This window comes from Homalodisca vitripennis, chromosome X (genome assembly GCF_021130785.1).
Source record: "Homalodisca vitripennis isolate AUS2020 chromosome X, UT_GWSS_2.1, whole genome shotgun sequence".
Lineage (NCBI taxonomy): Eukaryota > Metazoa > Arthropoda > Insecta > Hemiptera > Cicadellidae > Homalodisca > Homalodisca vitripennis.
In genome coordinates, this window is record NC_060215.1 from 116709223 (window position 1) to 116734381 (window position 25159).

The window sequence follows — 25159 nt, forward strand, 5'->3', positions numbered from 1 at the left end:
GGACTTGAAAATAGTTTCAAACTAAACAATACTTATTTTGCTCAGTGATTTCAGCAAACATCTAACATTAGAAATAGAATGGTTTATTACATTAGGTACATGATTAGAAAACTTTTTTGTTCCAAAATTTAGAATTATGAATAAAAATAATTGTATATAAGTAATGGAGAAAAGGAAACAAGTCATAAACTTGAAACACTTCTAAAAGTTCAATTTTATGAAGGAGGTGGATGACCATTCCTGTTCCTTCTCTAACCAATCAGTCCCAGTAACCACTGACAAATATGGGTCTCTATACAAATCAAAACGTGAGGTGAACCATTTGTCACTCAAAACACAGTGCTTAAATAAATGTCTTTATCTCTACAACATTTATTCCAAACCTTACACAAGTCTGGATATATCTGATCAGAGAAAGTTATGATGGTTTTATGTGTTTTCTAAATGGCTTTCATTACTTAAAACACATACATTTAAAAATGAAAAACCCTTCCAACATCTAGCTTTGTGGTGGACTAATTCATATACTAGCTGGACTACAATTTATTAGAATAATATGTATGCATATAAATTATATGAATTAAAGTTAAATGGATAATGTTTAATATTTCAATAGCATTTCCATTAATATTTTGAGAAAACCACATCTCAAAATATGAAAGTAATAGTGTTTTCCAAAAGCCTTACAAACTTTGAAAACTGTAAAAGCAAATATCATTAATTAAATGTTAGAGCACATTTTTTAATCAGTATCTAAGAAGTAACATGAATTTGTGCAAATTACCTAGCATTTGGTTTTCTGAGGATGGAATGTAACATTTTTCCTAATAATTACAACAAAAGAACATACGATCAAAAGGTGACCAATGTTCAAAGTTTTAAAGCTCAGCTCCCACTTTTTCTTTCAATTTCATATTTAAATATGAAATATCTGAACAGGAAAATTTATTATTTTTTAAGAAAATAATTAACTGATGTGTTGTGAAATAAGAAACAATATGTTCATGATCTTTCAAAACTTGTTAGTTTGGAGCTATGTTAGTTTTTGAACAAATTCAATCTTTCAAATATTGTACGAACACATTTTTGAAATTTCAATTATTGATTATAATATAACTTAAATATCTAACAAAAATTAAATTAAATTTAAACAAATCTTAATAGTTAAAAAAGTATTGTCTGAACCAAAGTGCAATTCACATAATATAAGTATGTAACAGCTTTCATTTCTGAATCTCTTAACACACACACACACACACACACACACACACACACACACACACACACACACACACACACACACACACACACACACACACACACACACACACACACACACACACACACACACACACATTTATATTTATATACATATATATGGAGCTGACAACACTAATTCAATAACAAACACTGTACAGAATATAATTAATGATAACTCTAATTAATTTATTTCTGACAACACATTTTGTAAGAAATTTTTTAAGACATGTAATTTTCAGTTGTATTTAATTAAATAAATATAGTTTCTTTAAGTCATAAATCATTACGAAATGTGTCATTTCTTTAAAGTATAATTCATACACACTGTAAAAGATTCAAATTCTCAGCCATTTTTATTTGCATCTGGTTGCAAATACTGTCTACATTTCCTGATGTAATACCTGTAATTTCTTTAGGAGCAATAGTTAAAAGTTGTTTTTACTTTTTCTGCCATTACAGAAGTTATCTTAAAGAGTTATGACTTTAATACAAAACCAATTATCACAATAGAAATGTTTAAACTTTCTTAGTATACACTTATAGCTAAAAGGCTAGCAAAGTTCAAATTTTTTAACCTGAAATCGGAATAGTTAGACATATATTGTGATTAAAATACTGTGTGGTTTATTTCACGATTAGGCAGCAAAATCTCAGCGAGCTAATCAGAGATAGCTGAAGCTGAATATAAACTTTTATATCAATATTTTTTAGTGTATCTTTTAATATTTCTAGAAATTTTGTTAATGAGTACGGTAAATGAACAAATTTGGCTGCTCTCCACCAAAGTGGACTTAAGCGACCTCAAGCCATCACTCTGCGACTGCTGCATCTCTAGCTGAACCTGTTGCCTTCACCCAGGACCCATCAACTATTTGGCAGCATCAACTCCCGAAGTACACCATCCTGCAGACACAGCTCACTGTTGCCTCCGTGGACAATCTCACAGAGATTGTACTCGTAGACAAGATCAACTAGGTGTTTCCTGTTACACTCTCAGCCAAGATAATAGGCACCAAACTAGTCGATAAGCTTGGCTAAAAGATCACCAAGATTTGATAACTCATAACCACCTCTGAGAACAATGCACTCAGGTTCAATGGTCCAATCAGAAACAAGATTTATGGAGCCGTAGCCGCTCTGGCAACCTGGAGCCGTAGCCGCTCTCGCAGACTGAAACCACGGCCCCGCAGCAACTGAAATGACTACAGCGCATTGTCTGCCGGTACCAAGCCCAGAAATAACTGGAGGATGAAACGCATCCTGCAACTACCAGCAAAATGTCTACGGTAGCTTTGTATGGCGTGCCAGTATCAATGGCTGATATCATTTTCTTGAGCCTCTAGGTTCGAGCAAATTTGCACCCCTTCTAAAATTGTTATTGTTGATTTTTGAATAATTGTTATATTAAAAGTTAAAAAAAATTATAAATTCATCTTAATATTAAAAATATTTTATTTTATTCGAAGCACTTTAGGAATACATTACGATTGATAACCAAACAATGAGAAATCGTTAATGTAATATAAAGTAAGCAATATAAGATAAAACACATTAAACCTTCTTGCTTTCTTTGACGAAAATTCCCTAATAGCGTTGTCAAAGTTTATGTCTGATCATTCCTGCATTTATGTTGGCACTAGTCAAAAGATATAATTTGATCTATTTGTATTTTTCAGTACGTGGCCCATAGGCCCGAATCTAGTAGGCATATTTAAATTTACCGCTGGGCAGAAAGTTCACTTATCTCAAGCCTTGTCATCACCAAAGGCTGCACCAGTAACTAACTACAAGTCCCTGGTGGACTCTGGCGACGAGAAATGTTGAATCGGTAACTGACTACTATTCAGACCGGCAATCGTACTAATCAGCAGCATTTCTCTCAAATCCACAGTACATTAATACAGAAAATAATTCATACACACGAGAAATATATCGTCTCAGTAGAACTAATTAAGGTTATACAATTACAAACTATTTACTTTAACTTATTCTTGTTTGATTAAGTAAAAGACTACTACTTACTAAATGTATTCTATTAGTAAAAATAATACGAGTATTGTTGAGTGATATTCTAATAATTTTAAATGTGTACTTCACGTCTTGAGTAATCATAAAGTAATAAGGAAACAATCAATTTTTACTTATTTCCATTTCGTATACATAAATATAAGGCCTGGTCCCCAACTAAATTGCAATCATAGGATCACAATTTGTTTATTCAATTATATTTATCGAACTTTTACGATTTAAAATGTTTGTTTTTATACATACATTTCACAATATTCGTCCTTAAATTAGCCATGTTGTTACACTATTCACTTTTTTTATCTTTAAGACGTACACTTTTATTTCTCATATGTTGTCGAACTTTTTTTGTAGCAGTTTGGTCAGCTGTTTACATGACAGTTATGAAACAAACCATGAAACAGAGAAACTAAATAAATTCAGCTGCTTTATAGACGAAGTAAGTTTATTTTTATTGAAAGCAAATTTGTTACAGCAGGTCACTTTAGATTACTAACTAATTTAAGCACGTAAGTTTTAAATAAAATAATATGAAGTTAATTGATTGTCATATAACTTATGTAATCAACAAAAGTTAAACTATATCAACCTTTGTTTCATCAATAAAGATTAGGTCGTAGTATGTGTTATTTACCTTTTCTTTTGTAAATTTAAACTGAATATTAGTAAACACTGTAAATTGAAAACATTTTATTTCCTAAATTTGTGAATTAGAACTACGTTATTTAAACTTCCTGAAAATTAAGGGTAATAAGTTAAAATATACCTGTACTGCTAGGTTAATTTATGTGTAGGTTTACGTGTGTTTAACAAAATTTATTTCTTTGCAGATGAGATTTGACTGCTGGAGAATATGGATGTAGAGCAGATAAATATCGTTCAAATATCAAATTTTTTCAAGCAATGTGAAGCTGACATCCTTGAAGGAAAAACAAAATTATCACTCACTGCTTCACTTCTTCAAAAAATAAACTACACACTTCAAGAACTTGAATATGATTACATAAGTTTTACAAATTCTACATCAACTCCAGAAGAACCAGTAAAATTTTTGCAAGATCTTATTCACAAAGCACCAAAACTAACAATAACTCAAAAAGTGAAGCGAGAAACGTGGCGAGTGGATTTAAGTAGATTTAGTAGCTTGAAATATCTTGAATTGAATAAGGTACCAATGCATCTAGTAGAAGGAATGCAATCTCTACGCTCTCAACTTCAGGTGTTAATCTGTGAAAGATGTACTGATTGTTTGGAGGATATCCTTGGGAGTGCTGATCATGTTTGGGATGAACTGCGAACAGCCAAGCTTTGTTATAATGACTTTGTTATCCTGTGCCCATTTACGAATACTCCTTGGCTTCAATATCTTGATCTTAGTTATAACAAAATAGAAGATAAACTATCATTACAAACTCTAAAACATTTAAAGTATTTAAATCTAAGTTTTAATTTTTTAACAAGTGTGCCTATGTTAAGTGAAGAAGTTTGCAGGACACTTAAAATCCTCTTAATTAACAACAACTATGTTCAAGATCTTGCCGGTAAGTAATATTTTCTAATATTTGCAAATTAAGAGCTTTTAAAGTAGAGAACTTTAATTATGTAAGTGTTAGTCATATCAGAATCACAAAATATATCTGATGTCGGGTGACAGTCAGGTAGGCCTAATTGGGTTAGATAAGTTTTTGGATAGTATTTACTTTGGATCCTGTATAGTAAGTGGCCACCATCACAAAAAAATCAGGGTATTAATTATTGATTAGAAATATCTAAACTAACTACTGAATAAAAAAAATTCTAATTATAGTTAATAACAATTAGACTAATTATTGCCAGCTCTTATAATGAATTGAATAACAATATTGTTCCAAATTAATTCAATCAAAGTTATATTGTGTATGTTATTTAATTAATTCATGGTGATAAGTAGGCTCCAATGGCAATGTACGTGTGTTATTTATGTTGTGACACTGTCAGACACAATATTATATTAGCCTTCAAAATAGTAAAAGTAATTAGATGTTTGTTGCATTTTATAAATACACATAGCCTAGATAAGTTTTATTCATCATTAAATTATTACTTTTTTAGATATTAAAACAGCAGAAATATACTATAATTAGAAATAGGCCTACCTAATTAAAGAGGAGGGGATAATAGGGTTATCAACAATCATATGAAAATGAGCAGGGAATTTGAGTGGGAAGGAGAGGTACGAAGTGCGATTGAGGGTAATGAGATGTTTGGTACTTTTACATGTTTTTAGTCATTTTGGCTGCTGTTTCTACCTCTATGGTAAAGGTTATTACTTATATTTTCTTCTGTTATTTCTATCTTGTTTGCCAAATATTGCACAACTTCTCTGGGCACCTCTTTGTTGATTTATTTTTTTGCATCTCCTGGTAGTTACATTTTGTTTTGTTGATAATTACAAGAGGCAGATACTGTTTATTCTCTTTTGTGGTGCTAATGACTAGTGAGTGAGTTTTTTGTATATTCAGTATACACAAGTTAGTGTTGTGAGTGCACTTCAGAGTCTACTATCATTCCGTCAGAATGGACAGAAAAGACATGTGGTTTTCTTTTACTTCGTAATGGGAATTAAAACTCTTTGTGTAGTTCACATGTGGTGACCACTGTCCTCTTGCTACTTAGAATAATATTATTACGTGAGTTTGAAACATTTTTAGCATTCAAACATTAGGTATCAGCTTTTTGGAATTTGTTTCCATTAATGTGTACTATTTTTAGAGATGTTTATCATTTTTTGCTCTCACCGTGGGGCAGCACCATGCTGCTGCAGTCCGCGCTGATGGCCGGAGGCATTTTACTGTCAGCCGTTTGAACTAATAATTTCCTTTTTCAAGGTTTTGTTAATTGTAGTGTTCAGGCTTACCTAGACTAAATTGTTTTTTGTTGTTTTTAAGCATTTCCTTGTGAAAAAACAACAAATAATGTGAAGTGGCTAAAGTAAACATTGACCAAGTTTTCCTTAATTTCCTCAATATAAAAGGATGATTAGAGAATTGTGTTCTAATACATTTTTTTAGTTAAAATTACGTTGTCAAAGGGAATATGATGCGATAGAGATATCCTAAATTAAGAACACTTTTACTTTTTGGAATTTTTTTAGTTTTGTAGATAATTTTTTACTTTAATTATCATTCATGCAAAGTGGCACATGCAAATTTTACTCTTAATGTTAACCTTTGGTCTCTAATCTTCTACTATGAAGAACAAATAAATACAAAATGTAGCTCAGTTGCTGTATGATTTGTGTACATACATATACTACTTCTGTTAACAATTGAACCAATAAAATTACTTACGTTTGATCTAATAAGTTATTTGGTAAAGAGAAAAACTGAGCAAAAGTAGTTTCGATAGGAAGATTACATGTTTGGTTGATGAACATCGTGTGTTAAACATCAATGTAATTTATTAGACAATGATAGTCTGTGTGTTTTTGTGCTAAAAAGAAAAATCGATGTAATTTGTTCTGAAATGTTTGTTGATACAGATTGACTTATCAACAAATCAATAAGAGTAGCTATGACCATACAAATTTGATGGTTACTAGAAATAGATTTAGCATGGAAGTAGCCTAATAAGTATGTATTCATTGTGTAGCCTAGTCTAATACTTAGTGACCCTCAGAGAGAATTCTTCTTTTTCGTTCTAATATAGAGCTGAGACCAAAGTAAAACTAAGAGACCATAGCCTAAGTAAGGGCTCTGTATTATCTTGTATAACCAACGTGATACCTATTTGTAGTGTATTGTTCAATGCATCAATCAATATGCACAAAACATTATAAATATTTTCTCATTTTAAAAACTGTTGTATCAGCTATCCCAGTAATGTTATCTTAACTTGTTTTTATAAGACAAGTTAACTATCTGAAGAACTGAACCAGCAGTTCTTTGATTATTATTCTGACATGCTCAAGACTGACCCAGGTCCCAGTGAGCAGTATGTAGTCTATGTATTATAGGTGAATAATTTTGTTGTAGTTTTGTAATTAATTCTGTTTTGTAACAAAATTACCTCTTGTCTCATAAAAATGTTTGAAATTCTATGGCATGGATATATTGAATTGGTCATTATAAATAAATTAGTTTAGTATAAAATAGGCAATTGTATTAATGTTTATAACTGACTATGAGAAGAAAGGCATTCAAAGTTTGTAAAAAAATCCTGAATCTTTACAAGCAGTTACAGTAGTTACATTGTTAATAGTTTTTGGAACTAAAGTTAAACAAGTCTGTAGAATGAAATAAACTTGAAAAAGTAAAGATTATAAGTTAAATTAATAGGCCTGTAAATTAGTTTTAAATATTTTTAAAATTAATATAAATTAATTACGAAAAAGTTTAACTAAAAGCGGAACTTACAACTTTTAGGTGGGGTAGTTGTTTAATTGGTCACTAAGCTCTTCAACTAGGAATACAAAAAAAGTTTGATCCGTGTAATTTGTTTACTTTTTGGGAGGCTATAATGTTATTTTGATCTTTCTGGTTTGTACAACACTCTTATTTTGTTGTGTTTGGCAAATCATTTTTAGATTATTAGATGCTCTGTTGTTATTGAGAGTATAGTTCAAAAGAGTGTTTTAATATATTTCAATTAAAAAGCCACACTAAGCATTAAAAACAACAGATGGCTAGTTATACAAAATTACAAAAATGCTTTATTTTAACCTACCATATTGCCCTATAGGTCTACAGGTGGTTTTAAGGAGGCTGTGAAGCTGGTTAAATGCAACTTGGGTAAAGAGCCAAATGAACACAGTCAAATCCAGTTTCTCCTGGAGCTGCTAAAAGTGTATCTTATCTCATTTGTAATAAATCAGTTATTTATCAGCTGAATACCATAATAAGCTGGACACGTTAGACCGTTTTCATTAGTATATATATATTATATCATATAGACTAATAAAAACAATATATATAAAAAACTAGTATGACAGATAATAAACTTGGCAGGTTTAGGATGGTATACAAAGTTTACAAAAATACTATGGTACTTTTAATTTTAGTTCGGAAATACTTTTCAGAAATAACGTAAAATTTTAGAACAATTTTAGTCATAAACACACTTAAACATTTTCTAAATAAAAATAATGTACTACACACCTGCAAAAAGTGTCTTAACAGATGTTAAAAAAACTGCAAGAAAAAGCGTCGTGCTGTCAAATAGTAAAAGACATGACCATTTAGGAGCCATGTTTTAAGATGCATATGTAAAATTTAACAGTCAGTATTTTAATCAAGAATAATGTATACAAAGTAGTATAATGAAATGTTACCTATGTGGACATACATTGCTCCTCCATACTTTTGCTTTTGTGGACCCGTTACTATCAATACTTTTACACAACAGAACCTTATGTGCAAATAACAAAATAACTGCAGTATATGTTTAAAATGTTTTGGTTATACTGTAAAATTATAAAATAATGTTTCTTTCCTATTTTTATTATATTTAAATATTCTCATCAATCTTGTTTCAGTTCTGAGCGTTTGCGATAACCTGGAAGTATTAGATGTATCCAACAATCTTCTGGCTGACCACTCAGCAATATCACCGATACTGTTCCTGCCTGAACTACGTAGTCTGAACCTGTCAGATAACCCTATCAGTTACCATCCACACCACCGCTTCCATACGTGCTCGTATCTCAATAGAGGAGTCATCGCAGATGAGGTGAGTTGTGTTAGTTGTTTGGTAGATGTGAATAGTAACTTACAGTATTAACAGAATATACAGGGTGAGTCTGACCACCTGTGCAGTATTTACAGCTGTCTTAATAACTGACTTCCACACTTTTTCTATCTCTTTTCTCCATAATTTGGCCTCTCCGAATCCGTTAAAATTATTTTTCAATTTTGAAAAAATGCCCCTAAAGGGCCCAATTTGGGGGGTAGGGGTACTTTTTGGGGAATTTTCAAATGTAAACATGGGTTGTGTGATACATTAATTTAAAGGTCTAATTACACCGAACATTTTGGCGCAAACAAAAGTTAATTATCTTTAACCGTAATGTACAGGGTGTACCAAAATGTTTTGAAATTTAGGACTTTTAAAATAAAGTACCGTGTTACCCTACCTACTATACGGAACAGCTCCAGATTTTTTTCCTAACTTGCTATTGACCTATTTTTCAATGAAATATGTGGTACGGGCATTTTTTCACTGGATTTTCTAAATTTCAAAAATATTCAAAATTTAAGAATACAAAAAATCCTAACACTAAAAAATTCTTAAATAGCAACATATAATAAATGGTATATCAAATAAAAGGTCTTTTTAAATCAAACTTTTTTTTTGTATTTAACTTTTTTTTCTTATCTTTTACTGTTTCTAAATGGCAGCCAAAAAACTGAATTACATATGTCTGTTTACAAAATGTAACAAATTATTTTTAAATGATATGAAATAAAAATATGTCCTTTAATTTTTAATTTGCCTAATAGTCTGAATGAACTCTGAAACTAGCCATAATCTTACCTTTCATTGATTTTGCTAGTACAGGTGCTCGAATTGTAGTCCGTCATTTGCTAAACACAGTTCTAATCTGGAACTTAAGCTATCTACAGCTCGCAACACTTCTTCGTGGCTGATTGAATTTATAGCATTCCGGATTCGCTGCATCATATTTTCGGGTGTTGTCGGTCGTAAAACATAAACTAAGTCTTTCAGCCTACCCCATAAGTAAAAGTCCATACAGGTCAAATCAGGGGATCTTGGTGGGTAGTTAACTGGGCCACCTCTTCCAACCCATTTTCCAGGATATTGTTCATCAAGCGTTTGTCGCACGTTGTGCGAGTAGTGAGCCGGAGCACTGTCGTGCATAAACCACATATTGCCAACAACTTCGTCAGGTACATCTATTAATAAGTTAGGCAAGTGATTAATTAAAAAAATGTTATAAAGTCTCTCCATCTAGGTGTCCTTCAAAGAAAAAAAGGACCTAAAATTCTCCTACCAGCAATACCACACCAAGTATTCACAGTCCAGTACCTCTGGTTGTCAACCTCTCATATCCAGTGGGGGTTCTCATGAGCCCAGTACCTCATGTTGTGACGGTTAACTTCGCCGTTGCTCCAAAATTTAGCTTTGTCACACCATAGTAAATTGTGAAAAAATGTTCATTTTGTAGCAACTTTTCTCTTGCCCACAAACAAAAATTCATTCTTTGAATGCCATCAATCACCATGAAGTTCTTGGTGCAGGGACATCTTGTAGGGATGCATTTTATTGTCTTTCAGGATCCTCACCACTGAACTTTGTCTCATACCAGAATCAATTAAGCTATTTCTTCTGGAAGAATCATTTGGGTTTAGTTGCACCGCCGCCAATACTTCTGGTGCCCTATCACTTCTTACAGGCCTTGCAAGTGTTTTTCCCTTATTGTTGTCAGGCTGTACCTGTCCCCTGTTTCACGAATAACGTCAACTCGAATAGCATTTCTTTAGTCACTTTGAAAGGCCATTCGTGACTGAGGTTCTCTATTTGGAAACCGTTTGGCATACACCCTCGCAGAAGCCACATAGTTTTGAAAAACATTCGCCTAACACCATTAGCATATCGAATGCCTCTGCATTTGTGTACGGCATTTCGAAAAACCACAAGCTGTCCTTAACAGCAGACAACAATGAAAGATAACATGGAAAAAACTACTACAAAAATATTGGGCCACATTGGAAAATTTACAACATGTTTGAATTTTGGTCTGATTTCATAAACAAATTCAGTTTATTTAATCACAAAAACCTGTTTATTCAAATAAAAATAATTTGTTACATTTTGTAAACAGACATATGTAATTCAGTTTTTCGGCTGCCATTTTGAAACAGTAAGAGATAAGAAAAAAAGTTAAATACAAAAAAATGTTTGTTTTAAAAAGACCTTTTATTGATATAAAATTTATTATATGTTGCTATATAAGAATTTTGAGTGTTAGGATTTTTTGTATTCGTAAATTTTGAATATTTTTGAAATTTAGAAAATCCAGTGAAAAAAATGCCCGTACCACATATTTAATTGAAAAATAGGTCAATAGCAAGTTAGGAAAAAAATCTGGAGCTGTTCCGTATTGTAGGTAAGGTAACACGGTACTTTATTTTAAAGTCCTATTTCAAAACGTTTTGATACACCCTGTACATACGGTTAAAGATAATTAACTTTTGTTTGCGCCAAAATGTTTGGTGTAATTAGACCTTTAAATTGATGTATCACACGGACCCATGTTTACATTTGAAAATTCCCCAAAAAGTACCCTACCCCCCCAAATTGGGCCCTTTAGGGGCATTTTTCAAAATTGAAAATAATTTTAACGGATTCGGAGAGGCCAAATTATGGAGAAAAGAGATTAGAAAAAGTGTGGAAGTCAGTTATTAAAACAGCTGTAAATACTGCACGGTGTGGTCAGACTCACCCTGTATATTGGACAGAACATAGTCTTTATTACAGAAACAAAGTTAAGATCCAAGAGTTAACTTAAAACTGTCATGAAACATTCAACTATCATTTCATCCCTTAACATTATACCTTGTATAAAAATGCTAGAACAATATGTACATTATACTTTGAGGTATGAAATTGTAACCCTTTGAGTGCCGCGGCATCAGCATATCAGAGGTGGTAAAAACCTTGTAAATTGCTGATGTTGATTAGCGCGATGATACATATCTAGGCAATATTTAATATAGCAAAAAGTTGAAATATCCAAGTAACCATATAGTTGCATTTGATATGTTTTGGTGAATCAATTAATGCCCATTTCTCTTTAGTTGTTACCTTGTAGGTCTTTGGAATGATAATTAACTGTAATGTTGTTATTGTCTGTCAGCTGATGGATTCATCAGACACGAATTACGCATTTGGCTAGTAGCACTGTTTACTTTGTTCTATAATTTTGTTTTGAGGTTAAAATAAATCATAAAGCAGTGTACAATTTACATTCATTAGTGTAATAATATAAGTATTGATACTTTGATGTTTCCATAGCAACAAGCTTTTGTTTGTTTTATTGTTTCCAGTATTGCTGGTAATAATTTTTATCATAAGTGGTTGTATTTTACATAATTACTTCAACATTAGGGTTTTATTTGTACATTCGTGGTTTTATTTTTTAAAAATGACATTGTGCGTTGTTATTTTAGTTAAAATTTTCAGTAATTACCTAATCAATATCTTTTATATTATGTCAAATATTTTGCTCTAAATTTTGGCATTTACTTGTAGATAAAAATAATGTTTTGGTGAGATTTAAAAAACAATTATATCAATGAAAAAATTAGCTTTTTGCACCTTTTTGTAGTTGTAAATCAAATTTTTAATTTTGAACGTGTTCAATGTGATATAGTTTCTGAAAATAGATAAAATTTAGAATGTTTTGGCCAACTCTGATTTTTAACTTAGTTATTTTATTAATCTTGAACACAAGCAGTCCCACAAAATAAAAAAATATATATATATATTTTAAAACTTTGGCCAGAGAAATAATTCTATTCATAATATGAAACTTTTAATATGCTATACAAGTCTTATCTACACTTTTTTTAGTAAAATAATACATACAGTACATACGTGTGTATGGTAAATGTGTATTTAAAAAAACAAATTTAAATGTACACTTGTGAATCACGTAAAAATGGCTTGCCAGTAAAAAAGTTTCAAGTAACAGTTAAGGGATTTAAATTAAGTTCATTGTTAGTTAAATTCATGAGATGTGAGTTGTTGTTATTTTTCATAGATTGTTGATGAATAAATTTATAAATCATTGTGTTTTTCAGTTTCTACTTGATGGAAAGCCTTTAAACCCCTTAGAACAAAAAGAAATAGGAAGGCGAGGTGAAACGATAAGACATGTGGGAATATCTCTACCTCAGGAACTAACATGCCTACCATCTCGTAAGTGTTTTTACCATTAATACATGCATAGTTGGACATTATACAGTGGTGGACAAATTGGTTCATAGCATACAGTTTTGTATAATAAGATACATACAGTTTTTCCCTATGTTTTCTCAGTCAAAATAAACAAATATAATGTATTAAGATTAGTGATATGAAACTTTTAGGTATAACAAAGGTTTTGTCTTGTATAAATTTTTGTTTTAAAAGGTCAGTAATCTGTACAGAAAAACTTAATATAATAATATATTGCGTTAGAGGAGGGTAGAACTTATGGATTGGTCCGACAATAAAAAGGTTAATGTATACTTTCATTAATAATTTACATTTTGCATGTAGTGGGTCTTTCAGTATTGAATAAAAAGTTCTATTAAGTTTTTCTCTTTCAAATAAAAAACCTCTAACTTTTGGATGGTAAAAAGTGTAAAACTACATGTAAATTCAGCCTTGAAGAAATATGCATTTAATGTTTCTTGAGATAATGTTCCGTTTCTGCTTCTGGAAGCTTTATTAACCCTGGAACTACCAGTCAGAAAAGTCTGACCGTGAAAAGTGTTGTCTTAATAATATAGTTGTGTTGTATATCATTATGCACATGTATTTGTGAGTTAATGATTTAGAGTTTTCACTTTGAATAAACAAATTTAAAAGGCCTCTGAAATGTAATATTTTAGAAAACTATCAATTTAAGATGGGCCCATTTGTGGCAATTTCGTGATCATGAGGAGACCGAATATGTCATTAGGTGGTGTATGTTTATGGGGTTTAACACATTGGAGTCTGGCTCGCTATTTGCTGTTTTAATAGCCTGGTCTGCACAAATTATTGGGTTTTCAGATTTTTTCTTTAGAAAACTGTTAAATATTATGTATATGATATTATATTTTCTTGAAAGTTCTATCTTTCCTCTTTAAATTGATATGTAAAACTTTATTCCTATAAAATGTAATAAATTTTAAAAAAAATTTCAAAACTTACATTTTTTTGAAGAAAAATAAAAACTCCCGCATGTCTTGTATTACTTGAAAATTAACTTTTGAATAAATAATATAAGTAATTTCAATTTTTTTAAAGGCATTTACTATATACATATTTACAAATAATTATTTTATTTGCCAAAAAAATTCCAAATGCTAAAAAAATTATTGTTGTCGTAGACAGACTGACGACGCGCCAGGCCACGTCAGTCGATAAACAAAAGCCTCAAGCGGGTATGACGTAGTAGTGCCTAGCGGAATTTTTCTGAACTAACCAACAAAGCTGGCTTTTTAATGCAGCAGACGGCACTCGAATATCACTCGGGCAACTCCGTATATCAATCGGCAAAGCTGTACTCGAGTCATGCTCGAGCGCCGGCCGGGTGATTAAACAACGGCGCTCGAGTCTGGCTCGAGCGTAGACTCGAATGTGTTAAAGTAACTTTATTAGAAGGTAGAACAAAATTCTGATATTTCATCATGTGTAAAATGATTGGTTAACTTCTCCTTATTTTGTTTAAGTATAGTGTTGAATATCATTTTATAGGGCTTACATTTTCCACAAAATTGATTATCGTAAGTTTTATGATTAACCAAAACTTAACAGCCTATCTAAAGAAGCTGTTGACTTGCACTTCACAGTTTTCAAAATTTGAGTATTTTGTTGTGACTTACCGCTCAGAAGTAATATAGAAGAATGACTGACAATGCAACACAATGTCTACATTTGTCTAACGCGTTGTGCAATAATTTATTTATAGAGAAATACACTAAACTTGCATCATAATTTACGTATAAAGTTCAAAGTCAGTAACTTGTAACTGAAGAGTATTGTTTTGTGATCATATAGTCAGTGGTTGAAGACGGGCCTTTACGGCCGAGCCTCTGAAATCTGATCAGCACATCTAGGGTTAATCTTTGGATTCAGTTGTGAATCTCAAGCAAAGTTACTGCACAGGAACAAACATCTGCTCAGACGTAATGAGTGTTCAATATTAGTTAATGCACAATTAGATATAATTTTATAGATGGAAAATCCATACCTTGATCACATGCAAATTGTTGTTTCTTCAGATAGTTTATGCTATTACATACTTGTATAAAATAATTCTTTTAAAGGTTCGAATAATAACCCTGCAACAAGATCTGCTGTTAAGAAAAAAGTGAGAGATGTTGTAATTGAAGAAGGGACTTCAAGTTCAAAACCAAAAGTTGTAGTGAAACCTTCAGGTAAGTAAAATAACTCATTGAATGGTGTTCTTAACTGAGTTACCATACATATGATAACTCGGTAAAAAGAATTAAGTAATTGTTGGTAACATGAAATTCTGTTAAAATAATAACTAGTTGTTTATTAATGAATATCGGGGTTTTAACACTTTGTAGTTTTTTTTAACATATAACTTAAAATTATAATTCATACATAAAATCAAACAGTTTTGTTTGTCGTCACCTGTGTGTACGTGGACACAATTTTTCCTCCACCATCCATTAGAAAGTGCTAGTAGCATAATTGGCGACTCATAAACATAAGACTTTTTGTGTTCTGTAGTTTGCACAGAACAAATCTGTAGTAATCGTGCAACATGTGTTCTATACAATGTTCGGTTGTGATCCTCCTAGTGATAATAATATCCATAGATGGTATCATTAGTTTGAAGATAAGGGCTGTCTTTGCAAAGGGAAGAGTACGGGACGACCAACCGTTAGTGAAGAGACTGTTGAGTGAGTGAGAGAGAGAGAGAGACTTTCACACATAGCCCACAGAAATCTGATCGGAAAGCTAGTCATAAGTTAGCAATTTAAGTGATAACCTCTTCTTTTGAAAGTTTTATGGAAACGCTTACAACTATGTCCTTATCGTTTACAGTTGTGACAGGTTCTAAAGCCTGCAAAGTTTACGTGCATTTTTACATAATTTTACAAATGAAATGTTGCTGCACGACAATGAAGATTTTCTGGTTCATGCTGTTTCCAGTAATGAATCAACATTTCACTGCAGTGGACATGTAAAAACTCACAATTTGCGAATGTGGGACTCAGAAAAACCCTCGAGATAGTACAATTGCAGCAAGACTCCCTGTTTAGTTTTAATTACATTTAATAATACATTTATTTTATTAAGCATTAAGTTTAAGCAATGAGCGAGTGAGAGAAAGAATCAGCTGTTGCCCCTCCTACCAATTCTAAATTTATCACAGTCAATCCGCTACCGCCTGAGCCTATGGGTTTGTACTGGTGTACGTGAAATTTGACAGATTATTTTCCAAATAATGGGAGTTAAAAAATTTAATTCCACTCTGTGTATTTCTGTATTTTACCAGCATGTCAATATGTGCTATTGGCACCTTTCAGCAACCATTATTGTGATATACAGCTAATATCGTTGCTTAAAAGACATTGTGATCATTTATGTGAATCTTGTAATTTAAGGTCTAACACTGATATTATCATAAATTATTGTTCTGACACTCTTTTCCAATGTTAGAATTCTGTCAAAATATTGCTTTAATTAGTTGCTACTTGATTCAAGTAAATCTTGTTAATTGGGACTGAAAAATGTAATGTTTTCAACACAGTATAAAATATTTAATCAAACATTCAAGATATGACAATTTAAAAGTGCAAATGGATTATGTTGCAGGTTGTAATAGTCTCACTCTCCTGTTATAATATCAAAACATTACAGTTGTACCCTTTTCTACTTTCTGGTTTACATCTGAAATTTGGCTGACAATGTTATTAGTAATTAATTTTAAGGAGTTGGTCACAGTTCTATTTTATTTTCGACAGTAATCATTTATTTCTTTGTAGTAACATACATTAATAATTGTAAATGTAATGAATAAATTCCTTTCTAATTTAAAAGTAAAGTTCAACAATCCAAAGCTTTTTAAAATGTCTAAATATTAGTGGGGTTTTGTTTATTTCAATCTGAAATTGCCAGTTAACATTTAATTACCATTACTGTCACATACACAGAGATAAAAGAATACTTGTGGAAGGCTCATTATATAACATCATGACTGATAAGTTCATCACACCATCTCATGATCGCCTATTGTACTTTAAACTAGCTGATCATATTTGTTTGTATTCAACAATATTTACCAGATAATGTTATATCTTCCATTCACTATTTAAGTGTACAATAGACCACCTATTTGTTTTGTACTGACAGGCATGTTTTGGCTGATTTGAAGAAAGTTTCTTTAAACTGCTTTTAGATATATTGTTTTACTCCGAATTATATTGTTTTACTCCGAATTTTGCTTGGTATATTATGTATATAGTTTTTACAGCACAAAATAAAGAATTTGTGGAAGAAAGAAATTGTAAAACATTTTATAAGAATATATAAACCTGTATAGAACCCCATCATTTTTTATAGTAAAAGGATTAAAGACACATGTTTTACTGGATAGTAATATTTTGTTTGTTCCTTTGTGAAAACCTAGAAATTTACTTTTAAAAACATATAGAATATATGATTAAAATATACTTACAACACGTATAATAGTATCAAATAGATGAGAATCCAAGCCTATGATCTATAAACAATATTTGTGGAATACTTGTATTTTTACTTGCATCATGGTTGAAATACTAAACTAATTTGTCAACATCGTCCAGAAATAAACTTGTATGCTTTATTAAATTCCACCAACAAAACTTTAATAAATTAGTGCAGCGTCTGAAATCTTACGATGTCAAATTCCGGACTCTTGGATTCTGGAGTTATGTTTGTCTGAAGAGATCCAAAAAAGTTGATGAAGAAACTCAAAATAAATTCTTTGCAACGTTTCAACATCAGAGACACCTGGACTAGAAAATATGGTGTAGTCTAGGTGAAGAGGTATTCTCATTGTCTCATGCACTACAATGTTTTAGACACGATCCCAAACCACAGAGGAGCAACCGACTTTTCTACACATCATATTTCAGACGCTGCACTAAGAGGAAGGTGAACTGGAGCTAACCTCAACATTCACATTGATTCTACCCTTTCCACCATAGCTACGTTTTTTGTTAACTAACTGATTTTTTTTTAGTAACATTTCAAGTTGATAAATGAACAAGTTTAAGTTTTACGGCTAAGCAAATATGTCAACTGGTTACAAACAAGAGCACGTTTTAACCGTCTCCCTCACAAATGGGACAAATTGATTATTGGTTACTGCGAAATTATCCAGTTTTACATGAATGACTTGTTTTCATTTTTGCATGTGGTTATTTGTTTTTACAGTTTAATATTGTTGCAAACATGGTGAAAAAAATCAGACTGCAATTTTGATATATTATGAATGTTATATTATATATTTTTATATTAGAGTTATTAAATAATCAATGGTTTTAAAAAAATAATTGTTGTATTTATGTATATATATATATTATATATATATATATATATATATATATAGTGAAATGTTTTGTGTAAACATTCTTACTTCTAAGATTCTTTTAGACCATGGTTATTATTATTTTTTTAAATAAATCGTGATTTGTAGAAGCAAGTATGGAACACCTTCAGACGAAGAGGCAGGTGGAGGAGCTCAGAGAGAGGTTTGGCGAGGACCATTGGCTCCACAGTAATGCTGGGTCCTATGTCCAGGACCTCATGGGGTTAGAAAGGACTCCTGTAAATAATGCCCTGTCCTCCACACCGTTTGCACAAGACTTTCTCACTCCTTCACCCAAGTTTGTCTCTGCCCTTGATAAGGTATTGTCAACGACAGTTCATTTTTATGACTTCTTTATCTTCTCACCTAGGTTCTTAACTTAGTTATGACATTAACAATTTTTTGGTTACGCTATTTTTTTGGTTTTTTAAAGAAGAGGTTGATCTCTTATTAGCTTTACTGTTCCCCTCCTCACGGGCTACTGGCCAGTTCGAGATTCTTATCAAACAGAATGAGGAGGAGACTCAATACAGTACTAGGTCGACAGTACTGATAAAAAGTAATCTAGTCACAAACAGATTTTTTACCTGCACTATCGCTAACTTGTTCCAATGTTCAATGCCTTAAACTATGCAGCTATTGTCTGTCCCACTATATAGTTAGCTGAAATATTATTATTATGAATGAGATTTTTTTTAAGTTTCCCTGTTTAATAAGGGGTGAAATACGTCAAATATATTTATTGTAAATTTTATTCTGGAACTTGCTTTTTTACTAGGCTTGTTTTCTAAATATAGTAAGGAATTTTTAGCTGTTTTAAAATACATATACATGCTTTATTTAAACATAAGTTTACTGTGCATTTTTAGTTTTGACCATTTATATATTGAACAGACCAACTATTACTTCAAACAAAAAAGTTAGAAAAATATTTATTGTGGTATAGCATAGTATGTACTCCAAAAGAAGTCGGAAGGCAGCATGCTTTATTCATGAACTTTAAGTACAGAATTTGTATCATTAATTAATAAAAAACAACAATAATTGTAATAAATTTATGAAACATGTCTCTTCTAGAGGTGTAAAATTCTTGTAATTGTCTCCATCCGTAAAACTCAGTTAAGGAGAAAATGGGTGGTTCAGAAGCCAGTTCTACAGCATGTGACAAAACCTTTGGGTGCTTGCCATCTTCAGATCCAGGGGAAGGACATTCCACATTTTTGTACCTGCATAGCTGTGTTTCTTCTCAGTCATTGTGCGGTGGTGTATGGGAAGGCAGTAGTTAGAGCTGCATGCTGTATTCATGAATATTTTAGCTGCAATTCTTATGGGCTTGATGACTTCAAATGTAGAAATGTAACAACTTCCATGACCTCCAGATTTATCACTCTCAGTATATTTAGGTCTTTGTATTTGCTTCTGCAGGTTTCTGTTGATTGGAGATCTCACAAGTATTCTTACAGCATGTTTTTGGAGCAGAAGCACTTGTTTCAAATTACCTTTTGTTGTTGCTCCCCATACTGCAATGCCATAGCGTAAATGGGCCTTGAACAGGCTATAAGAAGCAATCTTGGTTGTATCCAAGTCAGAGATGTTCTTAATCCTGCAAATTACAAACAGGTTTGTTCTTAGCTTGTTGCAGAGGAGATCAAGGTGGGCGGTCCAAGTTATTTTGGTGGGTGGGCCAAGTTGTTTTCATCATTAGGCCCAGATGTTTGATAACAGTAGCTTCTTCAATGTCAGGCAGCTTGCTTACATCTCTCTATGCTTGCCTAAGATTAGTTGCTTAGTTTTGGTCTTAATCACAATAAGGCCATTCCTAAGACAATACTGCATTGCAATATTAATTACCAAGTATGATGTCAGTTCAAGATGTTTCGGATTACTTTTGTCTAGAAGCAATACAGTGTCCTCTGCATACATTAGAGATTTGCAGTGATCTTTTAGATATCTTGAAAAGTCATTGGTAAATAAAATGAAAAGTACTGGACTCAGTATAGACCCTTGAGGAACTCCCTGTGTGATATTTTTTGGTTCAGATTTGATTTGTTGCATAACTATAGCATAACTAACAGCATAACTTGCTATTATGTATAAGTTCAACCATTTGGCACCTCCCTGTCAGGTAACTGTATAACCAGTTATAGGCAGTCCCTTTGAAGCTTAGCAATGAGGTGTTCATGGTGTAGCTGATCAGTCTTTTGTTTTAAAAGACTTCCTTTTTTCGACTATGTTGTGTTATAATGACTAAGTAAGGGTTTGTTGTGTCTAGAAGAGCATTCATCCTGACAATTTTGTTGAAAATTCTATCTATATTTTGATATAGCTCGGTGAATGTTTTGCTACTTAAAAGCCTGTAATTTTACTTTAGTAAAATTTTGATCTGTAGAGTTTTAATTTGGGGTGAGTTTTGTCTAAGAAAAGTTACATTGTAGAAGTATTTTGTTTCATTCTAGAAATTGTTTCTTTGGATTCAGAACTATTGGCAAAGTCGTAAGATTTCTTTCCTTTTTACTGTATATACTGATGATTAAAATCAATGAATTTAATAAAAGTGAATTTAATGCATATAGAAAAAAGAAATGTGTTACATACTAATACTACATATATTAATATTACCACTTAAATAATATTTTATTAATTCAAATTATCAATGTACTATAGGACTATTGTAAGTACAACTTTAGCATTAGTAGGGCCGTTTACGTTGGTGTCCATCTGTCTCCAAACAATGGTAAAATCTGTGGTAATCAGTAGATTTTCACTGTTTTTACATCATAACTCTCCCCACTGTACCAGGCCCGTAATCTCGTGGGTAAGAATATGATATTATCGCACCATTTTAAACAAATGTTTACATTTACAATTTTTAATCCATATTTTTTAAAATACATCCAGTTTTTCATAAACAGTTTAGTAATCAAACATCTACATTCTTTTGGAGTTTAATTGTAATATTTTGAATAGGTTGTTTAATTTTCTGGTAAAGTAGGGATCATATTTTAGAGTTTAAATTTCTCTAGGATCAGTACATGGTAAGCAAAACCAAATTTACACTCGTATTAAGTTGATGTTGTGGAGAGAACACTCATTTTGAAGACTAACTACTAATTTTGTGGTAACAAAATGGTGTCCATATTTTTAGTTTTTTGTCACTAAACAGAATTTCATTCCAAAAATGACTTGAAAAGTATTGTCAAGTATTTTTAATAAAATTAAATAATATAACTTAATTGTAATAATTGTATAGTGTTTTTAATGATACGTGCATGCATATGTACACAGATACACACAAATTGTAATCTTTTAACTGGAGATATGGCGTTATAAATGCTTTGTTTTTATTTTGGTGTTCAAGTTTCATACGTTTAATTTCTTAATTTTTTTTAGTTTATTAAAAATAACAGTTATGAACACTAGATTGCGATTGATAAATTCATTTTAGTTGTATGTGATAGACAGTTTGCTAGTGCAATAATATATTTGACTAACCCCATAATATACTTTATATTTTGTGGCTCATATGTTAAAATACAAAAACTATATATTTGTAGAAGAAGTTTGAAAACTTCAACTTGTTATTTTGATTTTAAGGTTGTGATAGTGTCATTCCCAACCAGTCATTTTCATGAGTATATCTGAAAGCTTGTGGAGATTTTTTAAATTTAGACCCAAGCTTTGTTTGGCTTTTGATATAAACATTTCAAAAAATGTAATTGTAAATTTGTATTAGATATGATAGTTGTAACAATTCATTGATCAGTGTAAAAGTGTGATTATTATTAAAAATGAAGTGTGAAGAATAAATAGAACCAAATGTTTATTCTTTTGATGTGTGTACTGGCTGATATTTTTTTGTGAAATATGGAATCACGTGTAACTAATACTAAAGTTATACATTAAAATAAACAAATAATTGTTTCATTTACCGAGAAACAAACTGTGTTGTAAATGAGACAATAGTTGATGCAATCAGCTATTCACTGGTATCTGGAAACAGGCTAAAAGAAATCCAAAGGTTTCTATTAATCATGATAAAGACCTTAGAGTATTGATTGATGTAATATTCAAAGTCTTTGCCTTATTTTGTAATTGATATAGGTAAGGTTGTTGGTAAATGTTTCGACAATCCTACAGTGAGGTTGAAGCACAAAGCATTACACAATACAAGATCAGTGTACAAACACAGATACAGTTGCCTACACATATGTTTGGTACACAGAGCATAGGGCAAGATACAAGAAAATCACCATAGTGATCCCACTTTGTTGAGAAATCAGTTCAAAGTTGACCTTCATTTTACAGAACTATAACGAAAATGCTGGGTGTTATGGAGTTGTTACACAAAAAATAATAATTTATTTTTAATCTTACAAGAAATTTATTAGAACACGATTTGTTAAATATTTTCAATAATTAATATTTCCCTTTAACCACTTAACTGAGTGCTTATATATGATTCAGTTAACAGCAAACAATAGAATATGCATTTCAGCTCTTATTTTAATTTGGCCAGCTGATTTACATTTAAATCCATATTTCACAGGCTTGCTTTGCATTCTAGTGCGTAAACAAAAAACTACAATACAGCCTGTTGTTTTGTTTACTTGCCATTTAATTCAAATTTCTTTTGTTTTGTTGTAGCTATGTAAAATGCATATGCTTATACTTGCCATTTAATCAATTCTGTTTGGTGGATGCTGTAGAGCGGCTTTAAGAGCTTTTTCAATAAATTTGTGTTTTGTGATTATTTTGATTTGTGAAATTTTGAGCTGTCAGTATGGACAGCCATGATTTGAAATACAATTGTAAACAAAGAAGTACAGTGTATGGCTTATTGTGTACGAAACCTAGTTTTGGTTGTTAATGAACATCTAAAAACCCATCTATTACAAGTCAAAGATAGATTTTTATTTACTTTTGTTTTTGCTTAGGCTATATTGTATGGTGTATCTCAGGATTATATTCAAGCCGTTTTTCAAAATGCGTCATGTAAAATTTACAAAGTATATAATTTAAGTTAAAATTAAATTTAAATCCTTCAAAATGCATTTGTTCTGCTCCCTTTAATAAAGTGCATATCTAAGAAACAATGTAAACAAGTAAAGTAATCTTTCATATATAGTAATTGTATAAGAGATGTCACTTAAGTAAATAGATAACTCTGGAAAGTATTATACTTATATAGTCCATAGTCCAAAAGGAGGCCCACAAACTTCCAGGCATTTATGTTGTGATCATTGTATGAAAGATATTTGAAAATGATGTGTGCACTATGCAGTTTTCTTTATAAGAGAGTTTCTAATTTTATCCTTCCTCACCATATTTACTACAACATTCATATTTACTTGAGGTTGTTGAACTGCCACAAACTTTATTTCAACAGCTGGCTAGTCCTGCAAGTTAGAGGCAAGATCAGGTCGATAGATACCTTGACTTGCATTTGAAAAGTTCCTACATAACTTCTTTTTGAGCAAGGGATCTGCTTTTGAATTTTCTCCCGACATAATTCGTTGAATGAAATCAAATCTGCCAGAAAACACTTTTAGAGTACAATTTACTGTTCCATTCTGAGAGTTTTTTTCTAATTCAAGATTACCTATCACACCGATTTGGGCCCTCTTTTTTCTTGTTGTTTATCAATGATGTAACATTTGTCCTGAATTGTGACATTAATCTTTATACGAATGATATTAAGATCTCTTTATCAAAAGCCAGAGGACATACCGTGTAACTCTGCAGTTATCCTATAATTCTACTGTAAGTGGAATAAAATCAATTATATATCTGTGGATCTTACTAAGTCTGTAGTAGTTATTTTACTTGTAAAACTAATCCTTTTTATTTTTCTTGTTAGATGAGAAGCAGTAAGATCAAGTGAAGGTCATGTGCAGGATCCTGATGTTTTTAATAGATTTCAAGCTGATTTTCTCTGAATTCATAAGTTTTGTTTAAAAACTAGGAAAAACTTAAGTGTTGTGAAGGGGATTACACGATTTTTCAATAACAAAGATACTTGCTTACTATTCAGATTCTTTGTTTGAAGTCAACTTAAGTATACCTCCATTATCTGAAATAGGGACTGAGATTACATGTATAAAGCAGTTGGGTCTGTAGAGGAAATTACTTTTGTTCTGGGAGTTTCCTGAGTTGGTTAGAGGAGATGTTCTAAAGGAGCTTTGACTTCCTACTCTTTCAGTGTGCTGTACTGTGGTGGACTTGTTTTCTATAGAGTTCTACATGATCACGACCTAACAGTACAAAATATAGATTTAAAAGTTCAAGGTTTTATCTTTTTTTATGAGAGACCAGTTTGTTCTTACTTCCATACTATATTTTTAATTCCACAGTGTACAAACCTGGTAATTATATATACTGACATCACAAACCATTTAGGTTTTACATTAACAGCTTTAGAAAGTCTTTATGGAGCGTAAATATTACATGTGTGCTGTGTCTGTTTTACTTATTCTTGTATTCAGCTTGTTTTAAAAGTAAAAACCACAAGTGTTGCTTGTAGTTATCTACTCATGGCTATTTACCATGAGTTTTAAAAGTTTCAAAGATGAAAATTTA

General features: G+C 31.5%; 1 protein-coding gene across 4 annotated transcripts in view; it reads left to right on the plus strand.

The window, feature by feature from the left end:
• The first annotated feature begins 3648 nt into the window (after positions 1-3648).
• The window catches only part of LOC124369820 (serine/threonine-protein kinase 11-interacting protein), an 89003-nt gene continuing 67492 nt past the window's right edge, over positions 3649-25159 (plus strand). For 3 of the 4 annotated variants that reach the window (XM_046827935.1, XM_046827938.1, XM_046827939.1), the window contains exons 1-6: positions 3649-3724; positions 4116-4826; positions 8798-8991; positions 13086-13203; positions 15303-15413; positions 18692-18903. In XM_046827935.1, the coding sequence (XP_046683891.1) occupies positions 4139-4826; positions 8798-8991; positions 13086-13203; positions 15303-15413; positions 18692-18903 (1323 nt within the window). In that variant the 5' untranslated portion in view covers positions 3649-3724; positions 4116-4138. Of the gene's footprint in view, positions 3795-4115; positions 4827-8797; positions 8992-13085; positions 13204-15302; positions 15414-18691; positions 18904-25159 lie in introns of all 4 variants that reach the window. The other variant, XM_046827937.1, reaches the window with a different exon arrangement.